Source organism: Dermacentor albipictus, chromosome 7 (assembly GCF_038994185.2).
Source record: "Dermacentor albipictus isolate Rhodes 1998 colony chromosome 7, USDA_Dalb.pri_finalv2, whole genome shotgun sequence".
NCBI lineage: Eukaryota > Metazoa > Arthropoda > Arachnida > Ixodida > Ixodidae > Dermacentor > Dermacentor albipictus.
This window is the reverse complement of record NC_091827.1, coordinates 133,964,992-133,983,100: the sequence shown is the minus strand read 5'-3', so window position 1 is coordinate 133,983,100 and position 18,109 is coordinate 133,964,992. Positions and strand designations below refer to the sequence as shown.

General features: G+C 48.2%; 2 protein-coding genes and 1 long non-coding RNA gene across 9 annotated transcripts in view; 1 reads left to right on the top strand and 2 right to left on the bottom strand.

Moving 5' to 3' along the window:
• LOC135911538 (chymotrypsinogen B-like) overlaps window positions 1-18,109 on the bottom strand; it is a 799,265-nt gene that overhangs the window by 476,362 nt on the left and 304,794 nt on the right. The gene's annotated exons all lie outside the window — the stretch shown is intronic.
• Window positions 1-18,109, top strand: part of LOC135911540 (uncharacterized) — a 302,235-nt gene that overhangs the window by 183,042 nt on the left and 101,084 nt on the right. The window lies entirely within an intron of this gene.
• Window positions 15,060-15,959, bottom strand: LOC135911524 (uncharacterized). The gene has a single exon (XM_065443846.1). The coding sequence runs from the start codon at window positions 15,915-15,917 to the stop codon at window positions 15,060-15,062; it is 858 nt and encodes a 285-aa protein (XP_065299918.1). The 5' UTR covers window positions 15,918-15,959.

Genomic DNA, 18,109 nt, shown 5'->3' with positions numbered 1-18,109 from the left:
AGGAGAAGTGTGTGGTCACACAGGCTAGGCAATGCGGCTTGACTAATGAGGCAGCACCGAGCGACTTTAACCGACAGCAGCACTTGCCCCTTCTTTCCTTACATTATTGTTCCGAAACCCGGGAGCAATTGACGCACGTCTAGTAGGAGAAGTATTGTCATAATCGACCAACTCGTCCGTTTTCTCGACGGTGGCAGTGACTTGTGAACAGAAGAATTGTGTGGTCACATAGACCAGTCAATGCGGCTCGACTAATGGGGTTGCACCGAGCGTCTTTAACCGACAGCAGCACTAGTCCCTTCTTTCCTTACACTATTGTGTAAAACCCCGCGAGCAACTGACGAACGTCGAGTACGATAAGCATTGTCATAATCGACCAACTCGTCCGTTTTCTCGACGGTGCTAGTGACTTGTGAACTGAAGGAGAAGTGTGCGGTAACACAGGCCAGGCAATGCGACTTGACTAATGAGGCTGCACCGAGCGACTTTAACCGACAGCAGCACTTGTCCCTTCTTTCTTTACATTATTGTTCGAAAACCCGGGAGCAATTGACGCACGTCGAGTGGGAGAAGTATTGTCATAATCGACCAACTCGTCCGTTTTCTCGACGGTGGCAGTGACTTGTGAACAGAAGAATCGTGTGGTCACATAGACCAGTCAATGCGGCTCGACTAATGGGGTTGCACCGCGCGTCTTTAACTGACAGCAGCACTAGTCCCTTCGTTCCTTACATTATTGTGCGAAACCCCGGGAGCAACTGACGAACGTCGAGTAGGATAAGCATTGTCATAATCGACCAACTCGTCCGTTTTCTCGACGGTGGCAGTGACTTGTGAACAGAAGAATTGTGTGGTCACATAGACCAGTCAATGCGGCTCGACTAATGGGGTTGCACCGAGCGTCTTTAACCGACAGCAGCACTAGTCCCTTCTTTCCTTACATTATTGTTCCAAAACCCGGGAGCAATTGACGCACGTCGAGTGGGAGAAGTATTGTCATAATTGACCAACTCGTCCGTTTTCTCGACGGTGGTAGTGACTTGTGAACAGAAGAATCGTGTGGTCACATAGACCAGTCAATGCGGCTCGACTAATGGGGTTGCACCGAGCGTCTTTAACCGACAGCAGCACTTGTCCCTTCGTTCCTTACAATATTGTGCAAAACCCCGGGAGCAACTGACGAACGTCGAGTAGGATAAGCATAGTCATAATCGACCAACTCGTCCGTTTTCTCGACGGTGCTAGTGACTTGTGAACAGAAGGAGAAGTGTGCGCTCACACAAGCCAGGCAATGCGGCTTGACTAATGAGGCTGCACCGAGCCACTTTAACCGACAGCAGCACTTGTCCCTTCTTTCCTTACATTATTGTTCCAAAACATGGGAGCAATTGACGCACGTCGAGTGCGAGAAGTATTGTCATAATTGACCAACTCGTCCGTTTTCTCGACGGTGGTAGTGACTTGTGAACAGAAGAATCGTGTGGTCACATAGACCAGTTCAATGCGGCTCGACTAATGGGGTTGCACCGAGCGTCTTTAACCAACAGCAGCACTTGTCCCTTCATTCCTTACACTATTGTTACAAAACCCGGGAGCAGCTGACGAATAACCAAGTAACACCAAGTAAGAAAAAATACGTGTACCACTCGCCTGGGATAGCTGACACCCCTGACTGTCTCTGCGGCTCAAAGTATTTTTCTTCGGTAGACCATCAATAATTCGCTACCGACTTGGATTGGGACTATGATGTAAAACAAAGAGCTTGATTCCTGAGTATGTCATATATCGGCATTAATCTGTGTTGGAAAAAATTATCCAAAACTCAAGCTACTTCCCATTGTAAATATTTTTCAGCAAACTGTACGAGCCGTGGACGTACTGAGGATACATGTCCTTCAGAAAAAAAAATTGTTTGATGATGCATAGTAAAACATTCTTTACACAAATGCAACGAGCCTTTTGACGCCGTACTAAAGTTGTAATATAGACAAAAGGCCGAAGAAGACATGTTGACGGGGCACTTAAAATATTCTATGTGCAAAAGTAAGAAGGAAGTCTTTTAACGGCGCATTCAAAGTATTTTTATACAAAAGTGAGAAGGATGTTTTTTAACGGCGTATTAAAAATATTCTTTATACAAAAGTAAGAAGGAAGTCTATTAACGGTGTATTTAAAATATTCTATATACAAAAGTAAGAAGGAAGTTTTTTAACGGTGTATTTAATATATCCTTTATGTAGAAGTAAGAAGGAAGTCTTTTAACCGTGTATTCAATATTTCCTTCATACAAAAGTAAGAGGGAAGTATTCTGACGGTGTATTGAAAATTATGCATACAAAAGTATGAGGGAAGTATTTTTACGGTGTACTTAAAACATACTTTATACAAAAGTAGGAAAGAAGTATTTTGATAGTGTATAAACAAAAATTACTAGAATGTAAATGTATATAGACTGTCAATGAAGTAAATAGAAAGTTGGTAGAAGTTCTGAATAATGTTGATAGGCAATTTTGTAAGGAATTGGCCAAACAACAGTTGTCAAGCGTCGGATTCTCACCAGCAATGCCAAACCCATACGCCGACATCCCTATCACGTCTTCTCCGGGATCGCCAAGTTATACAAAAGGGCATTAACAAAATGCATGCGCGTGATATCATCGAACCTTCTGCAAGCCCATGGGTATCTGCTGTCGTGCTCGTTACGAAGAAGTACAACAGCTAACGCTTCTGTATCAACTACCGGAATCTTAACCAAGTAACAAAAAAGACGTGTACCCCTTGCCTCGGATAGAAGACACCCTTGACTGTCTCTGCGGCTCAAAGTATTTTTCTTCGATAGGCCTTCGTTACGCGTATTTGCACATTGCAGTTGACGACATGGATCGTGAAAAGACTGCGTTTATTACACCTGATCATCTCTATCAGATTGAGGTCATGCCATTCGGGCATTGGATAGGTCCCGCCACATTTGAACTAATTATGGATGCCCTCTTTCATGGCTTAACGTGGTCCAGCTGCTTGTGCTACCTCGGTGATGTCATTGTCGCTTCTCCAACTTTTGACACACAGGTCGAGGGTCTTTCTTCTTTCAGTGTTGTGCAAGGCGAGACTTGAGCTCAATTTGACAGAATTTCACTTCGGCTGCCGGCACCTTACCGTGCTCGGACACCTCATCGACTCTTCCGGTGTTTGCCCCGATCCGGAAAAAGTTCGCGCAGTGTAGGATTTCCCAATGCCCACCTGCTCAACCGACGTTCGAAGCTTTGTAGGGTTCTGCTCCTACTTCCGCAGATTGGTGCGAAATTACGCTGACATCGCATGCCCTCTAACAGAACGTCTTAAGAAAGACGCGACTTTTGTCTGGGGTGCCGACCAAGATAGTGCATTCGCTGAGCTCACGACGTTACTCCCGTCGCCACCTATTCTCAGCCTCTTTGATATCCTTGACGGATGTTCGCACCGACGGAGTGGCCAGGGTATCAGCGCTGTTTTCGCGCAATGACAGCACGGTTGAGGCCGTGTCATTGCGTATGCTAGCCGTCTTCTGTCACCAGCCGAATGCAATTACTCGATTACCGAACGTGAATGCCTCACCTCTGCTTGGGCAGTAGCTAAATTTCGTCCCTACCTCCGGGGGCGGCCTTCCACGGTTGTCACGGATCACCACACCCTATGCCGGCTTTCGTCTTTAAAATACCCTGCTGGACGTCTTGGTCGGAGGGCTCTACGGCTCCAAGAGTACTCTTACACAGTGGTGTATAAGACAGGCCGACTCCATAAGGACACTGATTGCTTGTCCCGTCATCCAGTAGACCCACCAGAGCAACCTGAGAGTGGAGAGTCGACTTGCGTCCTCGCGCTTCCCGCATTCGGTGACATCGCAGGTGAGCTACAACGCGACCCCTACCTGAGAGACATCATTCTCAGCCTCACGAACCTGCCAACTTCACGATCTTCGCTAATGTTTCTGCTGCTATATGGCCTATTGTACAGGTACTACATGCACCCTGATGAGCCTTAACTCCTACTAGTCGTTCCCAAGCATTTGCGTGAGATTGTGCTCGCACAGTAGCAATCATGATGTCCCAACCGCTGGTCATCTGGGAGTCTCAAAGGCATATGACCGTCTTCAGTGTCATTTCTCCTCGCCCGCTATTTCCCGCTCACTTTGCTGTTACGTCGCCTCCTGTAAACCTTGTCAGCACCGCAAAAAACCAGTAGCCCTACCAGCTGGCCATCTTCAGCCCATTGAAATACCATATTCGCCGTTCTTACGTGTTGGTCTTGATCTATTTGGCCCTTTTCCTCTATCGCTTAATGGGAACAAGTGGATAGCAGTTGCTACGGACTACCCGAGCTCGTACGCTATCACGCGGTTTCTCCCTATCACTTGTGCAACCGACGTCGCTGACTTCCTACTCGACGCAGTGATACTTCACCATCGCGCTTCCCGACAACTCCTTACTCACTGGGGCCGCTTCTTTCTCTCACAGATTGTCCTAGACATCTTGCACACTTGTGCTGCAAAGCACAAGTTTACAAGGGCGTATCATCTTCGGACCAATGACCTCACATAGCGGCTCAATAGAAATATCACAGAAATGCTGGTTATTTACGTCTCCACCGAGCACCGTGACTGGGATGCCGCTCTGCCGTTCATCACATTCGGCTACATACGTACCGCCATAATTCTGCTGGTTTCTCTCCATTTTTTCTCTTGTGTGGCTGAGGCACTATACTACCGTTTGTCACAATCCGGTGCGCCAGCAAGTGCCCGAGATGCCATATCCTGATCAACCTAGGTACGTTAGATTGCGCGCCTCCGTCTGACCACTTCCCAAGAAAAGCAACGACGCACATATGACGCTCGTCACCGCGCTGCCCACTTTAACCCTGGTGACATGGTGCTTCTTTGGAAACCAGCAGAGCGAGTTAGTCTTTGTGAGAAGCTTATTTCGCCCTACTCAGGCCTATACCGTGTCTTGCGTCAAGTGGCGCAAGACACTGACCTACGAGTTACAGCCTTTTGATACCTCCACACCGTGATCCTCCTCTGATAGCGTTCACCTCGCTCGACGGAAGCGCTATCACTCAAACCTACTAAGCGCCGAGACAGCGGCTTCGCCGCCGGGGGTCAAGCTACGAGGCGCTGCAGGGGCGAACGATGATGAGAGGACTGACGAAGACGGCGATCGCCGATAGGCGTGAGCACGAGCTCCAGCTTGTGTGCCTGTCTTCTGCCCATTGTATATATCTTGTAGATATATTCCCAAGCGTCTTCCCTCCCCGTAACAATATGCTAAATATTTCACTACCTCTCATTCTGTACAGCCTCAGTAGGAAATAGAGAAGAATGAGTTCGTGATCAGGCATTATTTAGCGCACGTTAGGTTATAGCGACCGCTGTGGAAGCATAGTGTTTCTACTCTTCATGTTCATAACAACTTCAAGTGAACCGCATCACGTGGCGTAGTTTGAGTACGTAATAAAATCGTTCTTAAAACATTTCACGTCATTACAGTTCGCGCTTGTAATAACCTGCCAAAATGCGGCATAGGAAACTGAAATAAATAGGATATCAAAATATTATGTTGATGAAAAAATGATGGAAAAGAACACACTTTTTATTTTAATTCCCAGACCGACAGAACTTCGGCGCAGTGATGTCTTAAGGAAGAGCTATTCGCTACGTGTGCAGTTTGAAACACGGAAAATGCGAATATTAAATCACTGTCACTTCACTGGCCACTGCATCAGCCCTGGCAGCGAATTTGCAGAAACATTGGCAGCATGGAACGAAGAAAACGCCGTGGGCTTCGCAAGCACGGTGCTGGTTGGTTGGTTAAATGTGGTTTAGTGGCGCAAAAGCCGCTAAGGCTATGCTGTGCCAAACACGAGGTGTTTTATAGTACTATTTAAGAGGAGAAAGGCCGTGTTAATCTATATTTTGTTTAAAAAGCCAGTGTCGTCTAGGAATTTACGGAGGTCAGGTTGTGGGATTATCGAATCATCTCCTAAAGTTAAAGCGGGATCTAAAGGTATGTGCATTTGATATAGGTTGTGCAAACATTGTCATCTTTGTACTTCAATGTGCGTGCATGTGACTAGTATATGCATGACTGTTAGTTCTTGGTATTTTTCACATGTTGGCACGTATTCTTTTGTAAGTAGATAATTGTGTGTGAGGTATGTGTGCCCAATGCGTAGTCGGCATACAATTACTTCAAAGAAGCGCTCCTGATGGTTGCATGACTTCCACTCACCAAGTACGGGTTTTGTGAGATATAGCTTGTTTTCTCTACAATGGTCCCATTCGTGCTGCCACTTTGACGTTAAGGCCTTCCTAATGGCACGGATACTATCTTTATATGGAAGTGTTGTGTTTATTATGTCTTTTAATGCTGCCATCAACGCACATCTATCGGCTGCTTCGTTACCCGGTATCCCAACATGACTTGGTACCCAGCAGAAGCGGATTAATCTCCCATATTTGTTAAGCGCGACCATGTTTAGTATGTCCCGTAACAGGAGTTCACACTCAGATGTGAGATTTAGAGCCTTCGGTGTACTTAAGGAATCAGTGTAAATGACTCTGTTTTTGTGCTTGCCAGTGATAATCTTTTTAACTACAACCCATACAGCATAAACTTCAGCAGTGAAAACAGAAGCATGCATTGCTAGACGGATACTTGTTTCCCAATTTTCTGTTACGGCCCCTACACCCACGTGTTCTTTTGTTTTGGAGCCATCCGTGTAGAATTCCATGTGATTTTGATACTTGTCCTGAAGAGCACGGAATTCTTGTATGATGTGTTCCTGTGGAGTGTTTCTTTTCTATAAATGCGTTAATGTCCAGTTGCACAAGCGTGTGAAATTGCACCATGGGGCCAACCGTTGTGGTTTCTTGGCAACCTGGAGGACTTCGTGGGAGGATGTCATAATCCCGACAGTATTGCTCATACCGCAGGACAAGTGGCCTAATCATGTTCGGTTTATTTGTGTAGTGTAAGCGTGAGTTGCACTGTGTGAGGATGTTGTAGATATGTGTTGCGGTGATGACTGAATTCCGAGTAGGTAAGAGACTGTTAGTAATGCTCTGCGCTGCTGTAATGAGGGTTCATTACACTCAACATATAAACTTTTAATGGGTGACGTTCTGTAGGCACCACTTGCCAGTCGCAATCCAAGGTTATGTACTGGATCAAGTAGTTGGATGTAGGACTGCCTGGCTGAGCCGTAAACCACGCAGCCGTAGTCTAAAAGGCTACGCACAAGAGACCGGTAAATACGTAAAAGACACGTTCGGTCAGAACCCCAGTGCTTATGAGATAAAACTTTCAGGATATTCAATGCTTTATTTGCCTTAATCTTTAGCGTTTTAATGTGGGCTAGGAAGTTTACTTTTTTGTCAAAGATTACTCCCAAGAATTTATATTCTTGTTTTACCGGCAGCACGACATCATTCAATTTTAGAACCGGGCCTAAGTACAATCTTCGTTTTTGCGAGAAAAGCACTGTAACGGTTTTTTGAGTAGAGAAGCGGAAGCCATTATTCTCAGCCCACTCGGTTAGCCTATTAATTGTGATCTGGAGCTGCCTTTCACGTGTTTGTAAGTTTGAGGCGCGGCGCGCTATTTGCAGATCATCGACGTATATGGAGTGCATAACCGAGGGAGGAATGACTTTGTTAACAGAGTTAATTTTTACTGTACAGAGTGTTGTGCTTAGTACGCATCCTTGTGGCACACCATTTTCCTGAATGAATACACGTGACAGCGCCGTTGCTAAACGCACCTGGAATGTTCGGACCGACATGAAATCGGCTAGACATTTCAACATTATACCTGGGATTCCTAAATTTGCTAGATCCCTTAGGATACCAAACCTCCATGTTGTGTCGTACGCCTTCTCAAGATCGAAGAAAACTGTGAGACAATATTGCTTGTGTAGAAAGGCCGCATGTATCTCGTCTTCTAGCCGGACTAGGTGGGCTATTGTGGAGCAACCTTTCTTGTAGCCACACTGATGGTTATCTAGTATGTTCTCTGTTTCAAAGACGTATGTCAATCTTATGTTGATAATGGCTTCATAGGACTTTGCAAGACAACTTGTGAGTGCTAGGGGTCTATAATTTGTTGCTCTTGTGGGAGGTTTTCCAGCTTTCAAGAAAGGGATTATGATAACTTTCTTCCACTCTTTGGGCATTTTTCCCGTTTTCCAGATTATGTTGAAGAAATGAAGCAAGGTCTCAACTGCTTTAGCTGATAGGTGAGCTAGCATTGAATAGTGTACCCTGTCCGGACCGGGTGATGTTTTTTTGCCACTTGTAAGTACTCTGTTGATTTCTGGAAGTATTAAAGCGCCATTATACAGTCTTTCTGAACTTCCTGTGGACGGAAGCTTTAGTTCTTTTGCTAATTGCTTATGCTTCAGAAATGCAGCAGAGTAGTTTTTCGAGCTAGAAATATCATGGAAATGTTGCCCTAATATGTCTGCTTGTTCTTCTATATTTGTTTGTGTGCCTGGAGGTGACAGTATGGGGACAGTGTAAGAAGCGTAATCGCCTCTAAACTTGCAAAGCTGATCCCACATTCATTTGGATGTTATTGAGCTATTTGTAGACGAGACATAATTTTTCCATGACTATCTTTCGGCTTGTCTGCGTGTGTACCTGGCTTTCGCTTTTGCTTTCTTGAAAGAGAGTAGATTATCTTGTATTGGGGTATCGCCGAAAGATACCCCACGCTTTGTTTTGTAGTTTTTTTGCGTACATTCTTTCGTCCACCATGGTTTTAGGTTTTTTCTTAGGAAGCCAGATGATTGTGGGATTGTTTCTGCTGCTGCAGCAAGTATACAGGCGGTGATTTTATTAATCATTTCATCTATGGTTAGCTCATCTGATATGTTATCCAGAGTGGCCTTTTCGGTAAAGAGAGGCCAGTCTGCTAGATGGAGTTTCCAACGGTGTGGCCTCAGTGGGATGGTAAGAAAAGGAGATGTTCTTTTAATGATAGCAGGCATATGGTCACTACCATAGGGGTTCTCAATAACATTCCACTGAAAATTGCAAAAAAGAGATGGAAAGCACAGTGCCAGATATGAGCAACTCATATCTCCTGTGCTTGTGGAGTAGTAAGTGGCCGCACTGGTGTTTAAAAGGCATATGTCATTTGTTTGGAAAAAATCTTCAAGCGTTTGGCCCCTGTTGTCAGTAGTTTTACTACCCCATAGCGTGTTATGTGAATTAAAATCACCGCCTATTAAAGATAGTTCAGGTAGCTGGTTTAAAATTGACTCTAGGTCTGTTACGGTAAAATGTGAATGCGGCGGAATGTATACTGAACAAATGGTGATGATTTTGTGAGCTAAAATGGTGACAACAACGGCTATGTGAGTGTTAATGGGAACTTCTCTGGCTGCTATACCACCTGGAAGAACAATGGCTACACCACCTGACAGCCGGTTTGCCTGAGTACGATCGCGCCGTACAACAGTGAAACCTTTTAAAATGTTTTTGTGTTTTTCGCCTAGGTTGGTTTCCTGTAAGCACAGGGCCACATGCGAGAAGTTTATTAACAGGTCTTTTATGTCACCCAAGTTATGTAAGATACCTGTGCAGTTCCAATGGATCACAAAAGCCATAATATAATTTAAAGGTAAAAATGATATTGTCACGTGGTAGTGACGGTGAAGAAAGAACACAGTAGCAGTACTGTGAAAGACAAAACTAGCTTTTATTGGGCGAACCTGTGCCCACAAAACAGGCTACACTTAAAGCACAACGATAGCGGCGAACACAGTCGGCGATCGTCGAAAATCTGATCAGCGGGTCAAGTGCGTCGACTTTTATAGAGCAGTCGTCGAATGTTCCAGACTAATAGTTCGGACCCGTGTGCCTTCCACAAAGTTCTACACCATTCGCGTTAGCGATGAAATCAGATAACACAAGGTTCGGCGACAACAGACAGCCAGGTAGAAGCATCGATAACTTTCCAGAAACATCGGATACATTCAGGCGCGTCCCTCGCTGTGCGATTATTTTATTTATTATTTATTTACAAATACTGCTGTCTCAGTTTCTGAGACATAGCAGGAGTGAGTACAGAGTAACAATAAAAAAAACAAAAAAAAACGATAAAGATAAAGCAGTTGTTAAGCGGCGAAACGTGGTCGCCCGATAAAGATAAGTACACGTGTCAATATTACCGAGCGAATGGGAGATAATAAAGATGTTAGGTGACGTGGATCTGAAGAAGGCAGATACAACAGAGCGATAACCCTTAGGTTATCGCCTTCTTATTTCGAGTTGTTATTGGGATTTTGTCCCTCTTACCGCGCTCGAGAGAGCGCTTGTTCTTTGGTGTCGAGGACACCGGGGCTTTTGTGTCGACCGCCATTGCTCTCTCTGAGGCGCTGGAAGACCGAGAGTTTGGCGCCGAGACACTTGTCTCGGGGCTTGGAGTTCGCTTGATCTTAGGGCCCTGCGGGACTGGTGCCTGCAGGGCCGTTGAAGAGGGTGGAGCAGTACTGACTGCTTCCACCACGGGGGCGGGAGGAGTCACTGCGGCACCACTGCGCGTGGGCTCGGAGGACTCCGGAGGCCTCTGTGACGCTGCCCCCGCCTGCGCCACATCGGCATAACTTCTCCGCGGAAGATACGATAGCCGCTTTCTGGCTTCAAAGAACGAATTTTTTTCTTTTACAGTTAGTGCAATGATGTCCTTTTCTTTTTTCCAGCATGGGCACGACCGCGAGTAGGCTGGATGGTCTCCTTTGCAGTTAACACAAAATGGTGAAGAGCTGCAATGCTCAGATGGGTGGTCGTTGGAAGTGCATTTAGCACAAGTTTTTTGTCCTCAGCATGCACGTGAAGCATATCCGAATCTTTGGCATTTGAAACATCGTCTGGGGTTTGGCATATATGGTCTCACATTGACTTTGACATAACCGACAACGAGAGAGGTAGGCATTACGCTTGTTCCGAAGGTGAGTATAACATGTTTGGTGGGGTTTTCCTGATCGTTTCTGCGGATTACTATTCTTTGTACTTTAGTGACATTTTGTTCCTGGAAACCTTCCAGCCGTTCCTTGTCAGTTAAACCAATAAAGTCTTCTTCAGATATTACTCCCCTGCTTGTATTAAGTGTTCTGTGGGCTGAAACAGTCACTGTCGCCTCGCCAATACTGGTAAGTTCAGACAGCTTGTCTGCTTGATCTTTATTATTCAGTTCTAGGCGAAGGTCCGCGCTAGACATTTTGGAGACTTTGTATGTCTGTCCGATTTTCTCTTTCAGGCATTTGACTACCAGGAATGGAGAGAGCTTTCTAACAGGCGTGTTGCTTTCACCGTGGACTACATAGTATTTTGGGAAAGATGGAGCGTTGCTTCGAAAGGAGAATTGAAATGGTACTTTGGTGCGGCATCTTTTCAGACGCCGATCATGGACAACAGAGATTTGAGCTGCCATAGGAAAGTGTGTGTGTTCGGCAACAGCGCCGACCACCCAGCACGGAGCCCAACGAGGGGACGCGGCAGAGCTTGTGTCTGTAGAGCCGTGGTAAACGAGACGGACACACGTCTTTTCGGTAACAAGGTCTAGTTTTATTCTGTCAAAAGAGAGAATTGAGCGGGCGCGCGCAGCGCGCCGAAAGTGGCGAGGGCTTTAGAGAGCGAGAGGAGAAAAGAGGGAAAAGGAGCATAGAGAAGTGCGGTGCACGGACCTAATGCGAAAGGAAGGCAGTAAACACAGTAACAAGAAAAGGGAGCTCGCGCACGACGTTCGGCACAGTGAGTCGGATCATGTGTCCGTGTGCCTGGTGTCCAACACTCGCGAAGGTCCGCTTACGGGAGGCCCGCGGGACGCCCCGCGGAGTTGTTTATGGCTGCGGGGGTGGTGCGCAGCTCCATCGCCGCGCCGCTACAGATTGCTCCCCCCTTAGAGAGGAAGCTGAAGCGACGAACGATGCTCACAATGCACAAGTGGCAGCCCAGTGAACGCGACGAAGAGGTGACGAACCGCGCACTTGCAAGGAGGAGTCCGCGTGTTCCGAGGAGGCGAGATAATTAAGCGCGGGTGCCTCGCTGAATGCTGGCTTGAGTCGCTCAAGCGCGATTGTATCTCGTGTCCCATTTACGTCGACGACGAAGTTAGAAGGAAAACGTTCTAAAACGGGGAATGGCCCGAGGTAGTGGGGCTGCAGCGAGCCGCGCACAGGGCCGTAACGCACAAAAACATGTGTGGCTGTCTGCAAGTCCGAAGTGATGTACACTGCACGGGGTTTGTTAAAACGCGTAGGCTGCGGACGGAGGTTTCGGAACACATCGCGAAGCTGGTCGACGTACTCGCTTGCTGTTAGAGAGGAGGTGAGGGTGTTTTCTTCGAAGAAGTCGGCTGGCAGGCGAAGCGAGGTGCCGTAAACAAGCTCCGCAGTAGCGCAGGAGAGGTCCTCTTTGAAGGCAGATCGAATTCCGAGAAGCGTGAGCGGAAGTCTGTCAACCTACTTGTTTGGGCAGCCGTGCGCTGTGAGTGCTGCCTTGAGATGGCGATGAAATCTCTCGACGAGGCCATTTGTTTGAGGGTGGTAGGAGGCAGTTCGCAAGCGTGCTGTTCCGAGAAGTTGAAGTAGCTCCGTGAAAAGGGACGATTCGAATTGCCGGCCTCGATCAGTGACAACTTTCGTTGGACAGCCAAATCGGGATACCCAAATGGAAACAAAAGCTGCGGCGACAGTAGCTGCAGACATGTCGGGGATAGGTGTCGCTTCGGGCCAGCGTGTAAAGCGGTCGACACATGTCAGAAGATAGCGATAGCCTTGGCATGGGGGTAGCGGGCCGACAATGTCGACGTGCACAACGGAGAAACGTTCGTCAGGTTTCAAGAAAGGCTTTGTGGGGGGGACAGGGTACCGCTGAACTTTCTCGCGCTGACAAGGTGCGCACGAGCGGACCCAGTCTCTGATATCTGCGTTCATGCCCAGCCAGACGAAGCGTGATGAGACAAGCTTTTGGGATGCGCGAATGCCTGGGTGTGCAAGAGTGTGATATGAGTCAAATATTTGCTTGCGAAATGAGGTGGTTAGGTAAGGCCGAGGTGTGCCCGTGGAGGTGTCGCAAACAATTGGCACATCTTCAAAGGTAACTAATTCAAGCTGAAGAGATGTTGACGCGTCACGTAAGTGACGGAGCTCAGAATCACTAGCTTGCTCTGTAGCCAATTCTCGGAGGTTGAAAGGAAATGATGTTGAGATAGAGCTTTTGGAGCGACTGCGCGTGATAGCATCCACGCGACTGAGGGCGTCAGCTGGTGAGTTGTCAACGCCGCTGACGTGGCGTATGTCGGTTGAAAACTCTGAGATGAAAGCGAGCTGGCGCACCTCACGTGGAGTGTATAATGATTCAGAGCGGCCGATTGAGTAGGTGAGAAGCTTGTGGTCAGTGAAGATTGTGAAAGAGCGGCCTTCAAGTAGGTGTCGGAAATGCCTCACGGCGAGAAACATGGCGAGCAACTCACGGCCGAAAACACTGTAGCGTGTTTGTGCGGGGGTCATGCGTTTTGAGAAAAAGGCAAGGGGCTGCCACCCACCGTTTACTTTTTGTTGCAGTACCGCTCCGACCGCAGAGCTGGAGGCATCCGTCATGAGCGATAACGGATAGTTGGGGTTGGGATGAGCTAGCAGTGTGGCATCGGCCAAAGCGTGCTTGATAGAATTGAAAGCTTCATCTGTTGTGCTGTCCCAGGGCAGTGCGGTTGACGATTGTTTGCCGCAGAGCAAACGCTCGAGGGGTTCCAGCAGCATAGCACAGTTTCTAATGAATCGGCGGTAAAAGTTTACCAGGCCTAGAAACTGGCGCAGCTTAGTGATTGAAGCTGGCTTGGGGAACTCCATGATGGCTTGCACTTTGTGGGGAAGAGGACGGATGCCGTTGTTATCCAAGCGATGGCCGAGAAAATCAAGTGATGGTACTCCGAACTCGCTCTTGGCAGTGTTGACGACGATACCATTTGCTGATAGGCGCTCAAAGAGCTGATGGAGATGTTGGAGGTGCTCTTCGTGGGATGAGCTTGCCACAAGCAAGTCGTCAACGCAGGCGAAAACGAACGGCAGACCACGTGTGACTGTGTCGATGAACCGCTGTGATGTCTGTGCGGCATTTCGGAGACCGAAAGGCATTCTCAAAAATTCGAAGAGGCCAAATGGGGTAGTAATTGCTGTTTTTGGGATATCTTCTTGTGCGACAGGAATTTGGTGAAAGGCTCGCACCAGGTCAATTTTGGAAAACACTGTAGTGCCATCCAGTGCCGACGTGAAATCTTGGATGTTAGGCAGTGGGTACCGATCCGGAATGGTTTTTGCGTTCAGGGATCGGTAGTCCCCACACGGCCTCCAGTCACCTGATTTCTTGGGGACCAAATGGAGCGGAGACGCCCAGCTGCTGGACGATGGTCGTACGATTCCAAGTTCTAACATGTGTTCGAACTCTGCTTTGGCAATTTTGAGTTTGTCCGGGGCGAGTCGTCGTGGGCGAGCAAATACAGGTGGACCAGTTGTTATGATGTGATGACGTACATCATGTTGTACGGGCTTTGTCCAGTCTGGTGGTCGCGTGAGGTTGGGGAACTGTTGAAGGAGGCAAGCAAAAGGATCACCAGCAATTGTTGAGGTTGGGGCGACTATAGGCGAGTCAGAGGAAACGACGCCATGAACAGACAGCAAGGTAGCAGTGTCCAGCAGGCGTTGGCGTTTCACATCGACGAGCAGTCCGTGGTGGTCCAGGAAATCAGCGCCAATAAGAGCACGGCGAACATCAGCGACGAGGAAAACCCAACGGAACACGCGGCGCAGGCCAAGATTCAGGGTGAGGGACCGCGACTTGTAAACAGGTATCCTGCTACCGTTGACAGCTTGAAGATAGGAGGTCGGCGGTGTAGTTCGGTCGGAACGTTGCGCGGGAATAATGCTGATCTCCGCCCCGGTGTCCACCAGGCATTGCTGGCCTGTGGTTCTGTCCATGACATGAAATAGGCGACTTTTGCTTTGGCCCTGACCGGTTGTCGCCATTAAAGGTCGGCCGGCTGGTTGCCCTGCCATGCACAAGGACGGAGGCAGTGGCGCGCCTCCTGCCCGAAGCGGCGGTGATAAAAGCATACCCGTGGTGGCGTTTGAGACCGGGAGCGTTCTTCTCTTGGACGCCGTGATCTACTCGAGCTGCGGTACCTTCCGTGACGGGGTGAAGTGCGATGACGCTCCGCAGCACACACTAATTGTTCAAGGCGATTGCAGAGCACGTCGATGGGAGACTCGGCGGAGGATGATGTTTGTGGCGCTGAACTCGCGGTGGTGCTGGATGATGTTACGTTGCACACCGCTGGCGTCACCACCTCCATGACTTTGTCCGCCAAGCTGGCCAGGCTGTTGAGGTCCATCACCGTGGCTGTAGCGAGTACCATCTGAACGTTTACTGGAAGGCGCTGCATGAACAGTTCTCGCAGGAGGCGGTCATCGCTTACTGTTGTGTTGTCGCTCATGAGCTGTCGCATACGGCGAAGGAGCTGGCTTGGCCGACGGTCTCCCAAGTCCTCTGCGGAGAGCAACTGTTGCATGCGGGCTCGCTGCGATGTTGTTGTGCGTTCGAGAAGGGCAGCCTTAAGATCGCTGTATGGAGTGGCGGGAGGCGGTCCAGAAAGCAGGTCGGCAACTTCTTCTGCAGCAGTAGGCGACAGTGCCGAAACAACTAGGTGGTACTTGCGTTGTTCCGTGCGAACGCCAGAGAGAATAAATTGCGATTCCGCTTGCAGAAACCAAACTGCAGGGTTGCGGTCCCAGTATGGTGGGAGTCGGATGGAAACCGCGGAGACGTCTTGTTGCTCGGTCGTGCCCGTAGGTTCAGTGTCTGGTTGCATCTCGTTGCTGTGCATGGCTCCACAATAACTTCGGCAGTGCCGCGAAGAAAACTACGGGTCACCACTTTGTAGAGCCGTGGTAAACGAGACGGACACACGTCTTTTCGGTAACAAGGTCTAGTTTTATTCTGTCAAAAGAGAGAATTGAGCGGGCGCGCGCAGCGCGCCGAAAGTGGCGAGGGCTTTAGAGAGCGAGAGGAGAAAAGAGGGAAAAGGAGCATAGAGAAGTGCGGTGCACGGACCTAATGCGAAAGGAAGGCAGTAAACACAGTAACAACAAAAGGGAGCTCGCGCACGACGTTCGGCACAGTGAGTCGGATCATGTGTCCGTGTGCCTGGTGTCCAACACTCGCGAAGGTCCGCTTACGGGAGGCCCGCGGGACGCCCCGCGGAGTTGTTTATGGCTGCGGGGGTGGTGCGCAGCTCCATCGCCGCGCCGCTACATGTCCAAGCCTGCACGACGCCAGCCGTATGCCGTCACTATAACCAAATATGGTGCACCCAAGGTAGGATAGCCACACAAGGTTAACCCTTGCCGCCGTGGAGGAAGGAAGTAAATGGAAGAGAAAAGAAGACAGCAAAGATCAAAAAGTGAGAGATAAAGACGAAGACTTAAGGAGAGAGAGAGACAGGCAGAGGAGACTGCCGATTTCCCCCGGGTGGGTCTGTCCGAGATTGCCGTCTACGTGAAGCAGAGGACAAAGAGGTGTGTTGCCTCCGCCGGGGGGCCTTAAAGGTCCGAACACCCGGCATCGGCTCAACTCCCAGGATCCCCCTTTCCCCGGACACGGCTACGCCACGCACGGCTACACGCGGGAGGATCCAACCCTCGTGTGCTCGGGTACGTGGTGTCGCAACACACCGAACGCCGGCTGATGCAGACGCCCCGGCGGGGGCTGGTTGGCTTGTAGCGATTAATCAGCCACAACACAGCATGAGCATAAACAGCAGCAAAATAGCTAGATTGCTCCTACAAACACCTACATCGCTGCAAGCGTACCGCACCGACGTCACAAAAGAACTGACATCGATGGCGATGGTCTCCTTCTTGGCCTCGACTCGGACCACTGTGAAGTTTGTGTGCATTCGCGGCAGAAGGATGTGACATTTTTTTCCATCCACCCGCTTTGCCTTGACCACCACCAAACTAAAGGCCCTTTTTACGACGAACCATGCACACCCCGTTAACTTGCGAGGGTTGAATGACGCCAATACATTCATCACCTCTTGGTGACAGGTGTGGCAGGCCATTGTGTGCGAATCCCCGTCTGGGAGACTGCTCTTGGAGGGAGCAATGTACGGTATGACTGAGGTCGAAAAAGAACCTGACAAGACAGCCGGCTTAATTTTGTTGTGGTGTTCGGGGCTGTGTAAGTTTTTCTTTCGAGACAGTTATTCTTCTCAAAACCGACTTTTTCTCCAAATGTAATGAAAATTGAAAAACAAGATCATACTGGCTAAATTATGTGGTTGTTCTATGTTGCAACAAAAATATCTTTTAGCCCTTGTCGCGCTCAAAGACAAAAATTTGGTTCATGGCAACCACCACAAAATAATGCTGAAAGCTTTTGTAGTAGTACTTTTATAGTTAAATGGATATCCATAGCGTCGAGGGAGCGTGAGTTGGCCTTTAATTAACGAGCCCTAAGGTCAGGAGAGCTTTGTAATTGGTGCGCGGCCTGCACACTACTCTGCTATCATCACACCAGTCAGTTGGTGATGCGCAAGCTAATTTTCTCGAAGTGCTGACATCACCACAGGATTACTTAGTCAAGCAGAACCTTCAAAAAGATTAGTTCTAACAGTTCAGCAACATATTTCTTTAAACGTTATAGTAGCACTCCGTCAACAATTCACCACCGGCTTGCCTTCCAACGGTGATTTAAAAAGAAGAGCGTGATTTCTGAGTCTGTCATATATCCACATTTTTGTGTGTTAGAAAAATTCATAATAAAACGACCAAGTTACTTTTCATTATAAATACTTTTCTTTCGGCAAACAGCACGAGCTGCTGACGTACTGAAGATGCATATTCCTCTGAAAAATAAATTTGATGACGTATAGTACAACATTCTTTACACAAAAGTAACGAACCTTTTGACGGAGCATTAAGTTTTATATTAAGACAAAGGTTAGAAGAAGGTATGTTAACAGTGTACTTAAAAAATTCTTTATACAAGGGTAAGTAGGAAGCCTTTCAACGGTGT